The 9814-nt window shown below is 31.1% G+C and overlaps 1 protein-coding gene across 2 annotated transcripts; it reads left to right on the top strand.

Annotated features, from left to right (window-relative positions):
* The first annotated feature begins 351 nt into the window (after positions 1-351).
* On the top strand, positions 352-7255 carry LOC121976188 (protein AATF-like). Of its 2 annotated transcripts, none has more exons than XM_042528250.1 (13): positions 352-668; positions 743-921; positions 1882-1954; positions 2579-2653; positions 2752-2862; positions 2956-2998; positions 3109-3205; positions 5294-5396; positions 5502-5597; positions 5694-5732; positions 6432-6540; positions 6714-6798; positions 6867-7255. In XM_042528250.1, the coding sequence occupies exons 1-13, from the start codon at positions 495-497 to the stop codon at positions 6985-6987; spliced, it is 1305 nt and encodes a 434-aa protein (XP_042384184.1). In that variant the 5' UTR covers positions 352-494; the 3' UTR covers positions 6988-7255. The 2 variants fall into 2 exon arrangements, with proteins under 2 accessions (XP_042384184.1, XP_042384183.1); XM_042528249.1 differs by having other exon boundaries at positions 740-921.
* Positions 7256-9814: the final 2559 nt, after the last annotated feature.

Here is a 9814-nt window from a genome sequence, read left to right as displayed (position 1 = left end):
AAGAAAAAACAAATTTAAAAACTCAAACTTGCTCTTGAATTAAAAATCTCAAATCTCAAATCTCACCAATCCAATCATAAACACTTTTTTAATGAGGTTTTTAAATTTTACAAATCTTTGACAAAACTTACATTGGAGATGCTCTCAAGCCCTCACTTATGCATTTCAACATGTAAATTATTACTAATTTAATGGTACATGACTTAAACTTAATTAGGCTTGTTTTAGTGTGGATATTGAGTTTAAGATTGATTAGGATTTGAGTTAGTTAGATTGATTCAACCGGGCCGAGCTGGTATGAACTGAACCGGGGCGAATAAATGCAAATTGGACCGGGGCGGAATTAGTACCGATCCGGTTGAAGGGTTTTCGATAACCCCCGTCTCTTCCAGCAGCGAGCCCTCACGAGGAACTCCATCGGCGGCGCCGCCGAGCTTGCATTATTTCTCCCGCGTTGCCTTCTCCTTCTCCTTCCGTTTCTTTCTCCGTTGGCTATGGGAAAATCACACAAGAAGCTGAAGCGTGTTGATGTGGAGAGTCAACATATGGCGGAAGACGAGAGCGATTCTGATGGTGGGATGGGCTTTCCTTCTAAGAGAATGGAACAACAACTACTGGATGAGGACGTCAGCGCATCTGGGGATGAAAGTCTTTCGGAAGATGAATTGGTAATCTTGGTTCTAATTCTTTTCTATCCTTCTGCTCATTTGATGTTTGGGAAACATGAATTCTGCCCTAGCAGGAGGATGAGGATGGTTATGAAACAAGTGATACAGAACAAGATGGGAGGCAAATAGACGAAGAGATGGATGGACTTGAGGATGAAAATGAAGCAAGTGTTGCAGAACAAAATGAGAGGCAAATAGATGAAGAAATGGATGAACTTGAGAAGCAATATCAAAATATTCGCAGCGAGGAACAGTAAGTTTTCATCTGATGCAAGCCTGGGTCGTCATTACCTTGATCTATTAGTTAGACAAGTAAAAAGTTGATTACGAACTCAGAGCATTTTTTTTTTATAGGATTTATAGTAAATCCTCTATAACAGGGGTGAAAACAGCCCACTTCCTCGTACTATGCTAAATGATGTTAATTCTGGAAAGGCCAATTAAAATAATCACACACTTGATTCTATTATAGATGCTTGTTTCTCTGGAGAAAAAAAGATTGCGGTTGGCAAATCTGAATCAAACTCAACGTCTGATTGGGATTGATCAACCTTGAAGATTGAAAAAGTGTGGTCGTAATGGTCAAATAGATTGTAAGGTTAAAACCAGGAACTCGGTAGCTATGTTGTTAATTAATTGATTCGTGATATGTTTGACTAAAGTGATAAATATGATTTTTAGTCAGCTGAATAAGAATTTATCATCATACCTTTGATGAAGGAAAAAAAATCAGTTTCTTCTCTATGTTTGTTTTTATTTGACCTTGTAGTAAAAAAAGCAAGCCTAGTAGATGCTAATAGGTTCTTTTATAGGCTACACTTATTTGCTCATAAATCTACCATGTGTATGTCAGTATGTGATTTTTTGGAAGAAATGGGCATAATTCTAATATCCAGGTGTTATAAATACTCTATGCACGTACCATTTGTACTTATGAAATGCTTTTCATAATAATATTGTTTGAAACAATTCATGCACTATAGTTTTATTCAACCAATGCTGGTTGAACTAATGCCTTGGACAAAAGTTAATACATTTGCATCTTTCTTACTTGTTTTTTGCTGACAGTTGCAGCTATCTGAATAATTTATTTCCCTCTGATACTTTTCTTTTGTCAGACAAATGTATTCATACTCACTATACATTTTAAGAACATCTTGTTCAAATTTAATGTTGATTCACTTTTTCTCTCTTCATCTATCTTGACAATTAGGATTCTTTTGAAGAACTTGAAACGACAGAAGGATGAAGATGCTGTAAAAGGTCATGCAGTAAAGAACCAGAAGGTATGACCTTGTTTCTGTAATTATTTTTGTGTGCGCATATGAAAAGATTTTAGCTGCAGCAGTTGATAAAATGAGAAATAGTTGTGATGATATGGATATGCTTAAAGATGAATGCTATATCTTGTATTTACATAAGTCGAATCAATCCGAGCATGAGTAAACAGAGACCAAAGAAAACTTTACTTATCAAATATTAACAAACAATCTAACCTTACATAAAGACTAGTTATGGATAAAATTTATGTAGATGATCTCCGGGACAATTAGTAATTGTTATATGGTTATTTTCTATATGTTTTTTAATTATACTATTAGTGGTTTTGTCGCAGATTCGATATATAATTGCTTTCTAATATATAATTAAAATGTGATTACACTATAGTTTGCATTAATTAGATAATGGAAAAAAATACTTCTTTGCACTGCACATATGTTTTTCTAAAGTTTTTGTTTTTATGCTAAATTGTCTGACTGCCCAATGATTACTGGAAGAAATATTGTCTAGCTTGGTGTTCATAGAACTATAAATACCTGTAGGTGTTATAATTTCTGAATCAATTCTATGTTTGAAATTCCATATATGTATTATCAGCACTGATGTCCTATAACAATAATCATTTAAAGGTACTATGGGACAAGACTTTGGAGTTGAGATTCTTACTGCAAAAAACATTTTCAAACACAAACAAGCTTCCACAGGTATACAAATTTAAAGAAGAAATTTACAAACTTTGTGAAGCAATCTAACACGTACAAAAATCGATAGATTTGATAGCCTTGTCTAATGCATTCATCAGGAACCTGTAAGGTCCTTATTCTGCAATTCAGCTGAAGATGTTGATCAAGCATATTCCGACCTTGTGCTTTCTTCAAAACAAACATTGAGTAGCATATTGGAGTTGCAGGAGGTAAAATTGTGTTTTTTGCGATATACTTCTTATACACATTGAATGTTTTGGACAATACACTTCATATTTGTCTTATTGATATTTCACTTTCAGGCTTTGCTCGAGAAAAACCCTTTTATACTTCAGAGTCTAACTGGTAAGATTCGTGATATTTTGTAGATAGATTTTTATTCTTAATGTTTTGTCATCTGATGTATACAACAATCTTATTGAGCTTGCACAATTGTTGACCTTAATGTGCTGCAGGAAATAAAAAAGAATATTCTAAGAATGAGGATTCTTTTAACAAGTTGAAGGAAGATAATGACGAAGAATGGTCACAAATAAGTAATATGCATTCGAGGTTTGTTATTAAGTGAAATGCGATAGAATTATCTAGTTTTATGAAAAATAAAGCAGCAAATAATAATCTTTCAAGTTTTGACTGAGGCATCATGGTGCAAAAGAAATCACATTTATCAAGAGAATATGTTGGCTTTTTCTACTACTTTTTTAATCCAAATGCCTAAAGATTTTGTTGATTTTGAACCTATTTATTTATTAAAATAAGTTTCTCAGGATTAGGAAAAAAACTTGTTGCACAAGCAAACTTGAAATTTAGATATGGATCTATCATAGGATCCCTGTGTTTTCTCAAGGACATATGTTATTTACCAATTGAGGGTTGATGATAATTATTTCTCTCTTCAGTTCTTTGCGAGACTGTATCACTATTAGAATTCAAATCAATTAAGTTATTTTTTATTACATTGATTAAATGTTTTGGTAAATTATCTCCTTCTCGTACTATCCAGTCTAATCTTCTAACCAGTCTTACAATGTATTGTCTCACTGTTTTCTCAAAAAGGAAAATAATGATACATATATACATTTAATTTATTATAGAAATACATATTAAGTATTAACATAACTATTATGTTATATTACATAATGTTATCCTATTACTTAGTTAGATATTATACATAGTTGTACAATTCAACTACATGCTACGAACATTATGTATCAAATTAAATATTTATCAGTTGTTTATTAATCTGATTTCATTTTATGACACATCACAATGGATTGTGAATTGAAAAGAGTGTGACATTCTCAATAGAACAGAAACATGAATTCTTTGAGTTCTTAGTTTCTGTCATTTATGATTCTTATCAAAGATCAGGGGCTTGGTTGAGATGATTAATGTAATTGATTTTGGACACTTGTTACCATTGGCAGAAATATAGATGGATCTAAATTTGACAAATGGACCTTATTAGAAAATCTGGCATTAGCACAGTAGTTTTGGATCTTCTTAACTAACTCTAGCCATATTGTATATCTACACAGCAAAAATGTTATCAGACCTGTGCATATATTTACTGAAGTTAGTGAAAGTTATTTAACTGAAGGGGAGCCTTAATGCACCGATAAAATTACTGTCATGGGTTCAAGTTGCGGAAATGACCTCTTGCAATGTAGAGTAATACCGCATACAATAGACCCTTTCTTAGTAGGGCTGTAAATGAATCAAACGTTTGTGAGCAAGCTTGGTGTTCGGCTTGGTAAAAGCAAGTTTATGTTCGTTCAATACAGACAAGGTCAATTAAATGAACAAGCTTGAATAACTTGTTAAACTAAATGAATAAGTTTGAACACATTTGTATTCAATTCATTAATGTTCATGAATAAAGATTGTGAGCGGTTTGCGAACAATGTTCATGATCAATATTCACGAACAAAATTTGTGAACCATGTTCATCAACAAAACTCTTAACAAGATAGTAAATAAACAAAGAAACTTTCAAAACGAACAAACAAATTTGCTCAACAATCAATCAGACAAGCTTAAAAATGCAAAAGTTTCAAACACTCAAAGAGCTCAAAAACATGAAAACAAACCAAATTCAAGCAAGCTTATAAAAAAGAAACCAAACCAGCTTGTATAATCATTTTGGCGGCTTGGTTCATTTTAGGCTTGGTTACCTTATCAAACATGCTTGAACACCATAAAGCTTGGCTCGGCGTGACTCGTTTACAATTCTATTTCCTGGGGCCTTGCATTGACAGGAGCTTTGTGCATCATACTGCCCTTTAGTGAAAGTCATTTAATTGTCATCTTAATATTAGGAACTCTTTCATGTATTGTCCAGATCACAAGCGCTAAGCTCGTGTACAAGTACCACTTCCATACTTATGATGCAATGATTGAGCTATCTCATATTTGCTATTAGTATAAGAGATTGTTGCTAGATTCCCAAATAAAGATGGTGCTACTAATAATAGGGTTAAGGATTTATAATTTTTCCTTGATCACATAGAATTGTAATCTCATTTCTCTCGTATTCATGGAAAGTGTTTGTAACTGATCTCCCTGCTGCTTAGATATTTCTACTATACATATCTTGCTAAAAATTAACCACAGTTTCCAATTTCTTGGCATTATTTACAGAATAACACCATTCAGGAACAGCTCGATAGACAAATGGCATAGAAAGACACAAGTCATAAGTGGTGCAGTTGCTTTTAAAGGCAAAATGCAGGCGTTTAATCAGGTAGGTCACGCAACATTTGGGAATGCTTTAGCATTATTTGAACACTTTCACTCGGATGCTGCTATTGCTGTTTACTGACATTTTTTCGGCATTTGTAACCTGAAGAACATTAGTGAACAAGTAAATGGTTACATGAGAGATCCAAGCAGAATGATTAGGAGGATGCAGCTAAGGAGATCTTCTGTTGGTGTATTTGGAGAAGTAAGTCCCAATGTCTTAATATGTCAGGCTTAACTAATTTATTTAGCCGATATGGAGATCATAAAGTGATCATAACTCGGTTGTTTTATCGAACAGATTCCTGAATTGACAGAAACAGAAAATCTCAAGGAAGAGGTTTTAATCTTACCTTGCTTTCCTCATTTTGCATATATCCAACTTTTCAGTCTTGAAATAAGCATCACTGAGTTGTTGATTCCATTTTGTTGAACAATATAACCAGTACAAACTATTTGATTAAATAGTAAAGGACCGCTCTAAAGAACTTCAAATTGTGGTAGATTTTTATCTACATGAGAGTTGATTTTCTCACTCTTCACCCGAGCTTCCTCTTCTCCTTTTCCTTTATTTTTTTCCTTTTTCTTTTGTTGGTGCCAATACGATACTGTGAACAGGCGAGCATCAAGATCTTATTATTTTTGTAATGCTCCAAACACATACGTCAAGTATGTTTTTGCAACTTTATGGACTCTTGGGCCATAGACTGAAGTATAAGCCTATGATAATAACCAACAACAACCAAACTTTTATCTCAATAAGTGGGGTTTACTATATAGATCCTTCTACGCAGGCTTGAACCTTTAATCATCATCTATATTTAAATTAATTTTATATTGTTTTATCATTGCTAATTAAGTCTTATTTGTTCCTTCTCTCCCTTGATTAATGTGTATATTTATCATAGTGTTACATTGTCTTACATGTCCGTATCATCTACCAAAATTCATTTTGGTATTATTAAGAGCTTTTAACGAAAAGCAACTGGAGATGTTTGCTGTGACACTGATATTGTGCTGATTTATTGATTTATTTTAGGCAAATGCTTTGGATGAATATGTCGATGGTGACCCAGAGCTACTTGAGGATTCTGAATTTTACTCGCAGCTTCTCAAGGAGTTCTTGGAATCTAATCTTCAGTCATCTGGTTAGTTTTTACTTGCTCTTTGGTAATCTAATCTTGGTTAATTTCTGTTTTTGAACTACTTGGTCGATTTGGTCAATATTGAGGAATTAAATCTTCTAAAGTAATGTGTGCTTCGGGCATCAAGTATCATACCGATCCTTCACTTTGCTGAGTTTGTTCTTGGTCTCTTCCAGAGACACTTTACTATTCTCTGAAAAAGCTGCAGCCCAAAAAACGCAAGACAGTCGACCGACGAGCTTCTAAAAGCCGCAAAATAAGGTACTCTAATCTTGCATTACTTTCACGAGAACTCCTTTTCGTATACTAATTCAGCCTCTTAATTTCAGATACCATGTACATGAAAAGATTGTCAATTTCATGGCTCCATTGCCAATGCAGCTTCCTTCTATGGCCCCAAAATTATTCGAAAACTTGTTCGGTGCTAAAAAGCCTGAAACCAAACTCTGATGTCTAATCTGTTCTTCGGGGCCATCGGGCGCCTTAAGTTGTAAAATCGATTCAAATGAAGTTTCTGCGCAGAGCTGAATGTGTTATAGGCTAAATTTTGTATTTTGTTTTGCATTTTTTTTTGGAAACTATGAAAAGTTGTGGCCTAATTTATTGGCTAGTTCATGTTTTGCCTTCTACATTGGCATATATTAATTCTAGATTTCTGTGCCTTTTATTTGTGATGTTTGTGAAGAGGTTATTTATGAATAGATGAATTAAATGAATAGTTTGGAACAATTTATTCAACTATTCCTCTCTTATTATACTCTCTTCTCATTTTTTTTTTTATTATACTTTCTTCTCTTTATTCTTTCCCATCACATTCTCTCTTCTTATTCTCTTATTATATTTTTTCATATTTTCCTTTTGTCATTTTCTTTCATCATATTTTTTCTCACATTTAATTTTTTCTTACATCTAAATTTCTCTCTAAGGTATAAAAGAAAATTTATGTTTATTTCAATAGAAAATATTCAATTAATCAAATATTATTTTTAAAAATGATATTTATGTTCATACCTATGCCTATTTCATAATACTATAAAAAATTTTCAAAAAAAAATTAAACACCACCTAAATAAATAAACTTCATCATATATGAATTCAACTAATTAATAACTAATTAATACTCATGAATTAAGATTATGAATGAACTCAATTTATTAATTTTCACAATTAAGATTATGAATTATTCAATAATATTAAAAAAATCAATTTATAAAAAATAAAGAAGTTTTAAAATAAATAAATTTGTATTATTAAATTCATTAATCAATTAAATAAATTTTAAAATATAAAATTTTAAATAATTAAACAAGTTTAAAATGAGAATTTAATATATTACATCTAAACAAATCAAGTATAAATTAAATTTGAATTAAATTTAAGTCAAGCTTAAATAATTTCATGAGAATGAAATTAAGTTAAATTCGAATAACTATTTTAATGATTTATTTTATTTTAGACCCGACTTAGCTTAACTAATTTAATTTATTAATAAACTTGAATAATACAAAACTTTACTCATTTACAATCCTAGGTCGAATATATGAGAACATATTAGTTTGGGCATTGCCTATCCACCCATTTAGAGGTTAATGTAAAACATGGATAATGGATAACTATTTGACTAGGGGTGTAATCGAGCCGAGCCGAGCCGAGCCGAACTCTTGGATGTTTGAGTTTGACTTGTTTATAATCGAGTCGAGCTCAAACTTTATTTAATGAATATATTCATGGTTCACGAGTTTTTATCGAGCCTAAATGAACTTAATAAATATAAATTATAAATTTAAATATTCATTGAAAACTAAATTATATATTTTAAAAAAATTATAATATTCTTGTTAAAATTTATAATTTTATTCTAATAAATAAATTTAATATATTTGTCTATGTTTGTCATAAGTAGAGTGTAAAATCTATAAATTTAATATCAAAACTATTATTTTTTTATTTAAAAGTTGATTTATGAACTTAATGAACATGTTCACGAGCTAACGAGCCGAATATTGTGAAGCTTGAGCTTGATTTGTTTATCTTAACGAGCCTCATTAAACGACCTCAAACGAAGCTTTTATCGAATCGAGCTTCAAATAACTCACGAACGGCTTGACTCATTTATACCCCTACATTTGACTACTACAAATACTTCATTAGTCTATTTTTATTCATCTAAGTAAATTCGTTTATATACGCTCGACTTTTAAAATATTCATTCCAATTGAAATTCAAAACTTGATCATTATATTTATTCCTTTTAAGTGTTTTATCACTGTCTCGCAATCTCCTCTACTTAATTCTTGAATATATAAATTGAATGGACAAGTAAACTATTTAATTTTAAAAATATATATTGTGTATAAAATTGTGCAAAAGTTTTATTTTTTTCTTTACAAGTTGGTCCTCCCTTTTAAAATTGAAGTTAAAGCAAACTTTTCATCTCTTTGACGAGGTCTTCAAAATCATCTTCTCCAATGGAAAAAGTTTAACCTCTTTTTCAAATCCATTTTAAATTCTTAATTAGTAGCATTAAATTTCTTAATCATTCTGATTCCATAGGCCACAAATATTATAATTATACTTAATTACTTGCATTAGACTTCCTCTTATTTCTAACTATAAGTTTGAGGTCAATTTGTTAACAATATTGTTAAAAAATAATTTAGTCATTCTCACCTAACGTGTATACCTTAACCTACTTCATTATATAATGTTACATAGTAATTAATAAAAGATCAATTAAATGATGTGATAACTTGCTAAAATTATATTTTGGATGAAGTATTCAATTTTTTTTACGTCTTGATTGTATAGTATGATATTTTACAGAATTAGAATTTTTTTTCCAACTATACAGTAAATTCAACTTTGATAAATTAATATTTAAATACTCTTTTATTATAAAATTCAACTATTAAAAATGAATATTTTATAATCTTTTAAATATTTGGCTCTCGGAATCGTTATTCCAAGGAGCCAACATATACTTGTCGACGGGATTTTTTGGTCCGTAATTTGTGGACCAGAAGATGACCCATTGATCATGATTGATGAATTATGATTATGATGAACCTCAACTCTTTAAGTGATGGAGTCTATCAAAATAGACCAATTCATAAAATGAATCATCCTCTGATCCGTAATTTACGAACAAGAGGATTCGTACTCATACTTTGCCCCTTAACCCGATCATCATTATTTATTTATCTTATTTTTGCCATATCATTTAGTGATGTATAATAAAACTAAAAGCCTTATCACATATAATAAACACATAATTAAT

Source organism: Zingiber officinale, chromosome 4B, assembly GCF_018446385.1.
Source record: "Zingiber officinale cultivar Zhangliang chromosome 4B, Zo_v1.1, whole genome shotgun sequence".
In the NCBI taxonomy this organism is placed as follows: domain Eukaryota; kingdom Viridiplantae; phylum Streptophyta; class Magnoliopsida; order Zingiberales; family Zingiberaceae; genus Zingiber; species Zingiber officinale.
The sequence above is the reverse complement of the archived record's forward strand: the minus strand, read 5'-3'. Positions and strand labels throughout refer to the sequence as shown.

Excerpts from the sequence above, each read along its gene's own strand:
- LOC121976188 (XM_042528249.1), top strand. The coding sequence starts at position 495 with ATGGGAAAATCACACAAGAAGCTGAAGCGTGTTGATGTGGAGAGTCAA. Across the intron at positions 5,598-5,693 it reads CTGTTGGTGTATTTGGAGAA|ATTCCTGAATTGACAGAAAC; the intron begins GTAAGTCCCAAT and ends TTTATCGAACAG. Across the intron at positions 6,799-6,866 it reads TCTAAAAGCCGCAAAATAAG|ATACCATGTACATGAAAAGA; the intron begins GTACTCTAATCT and ends TCTTAATTTCAG.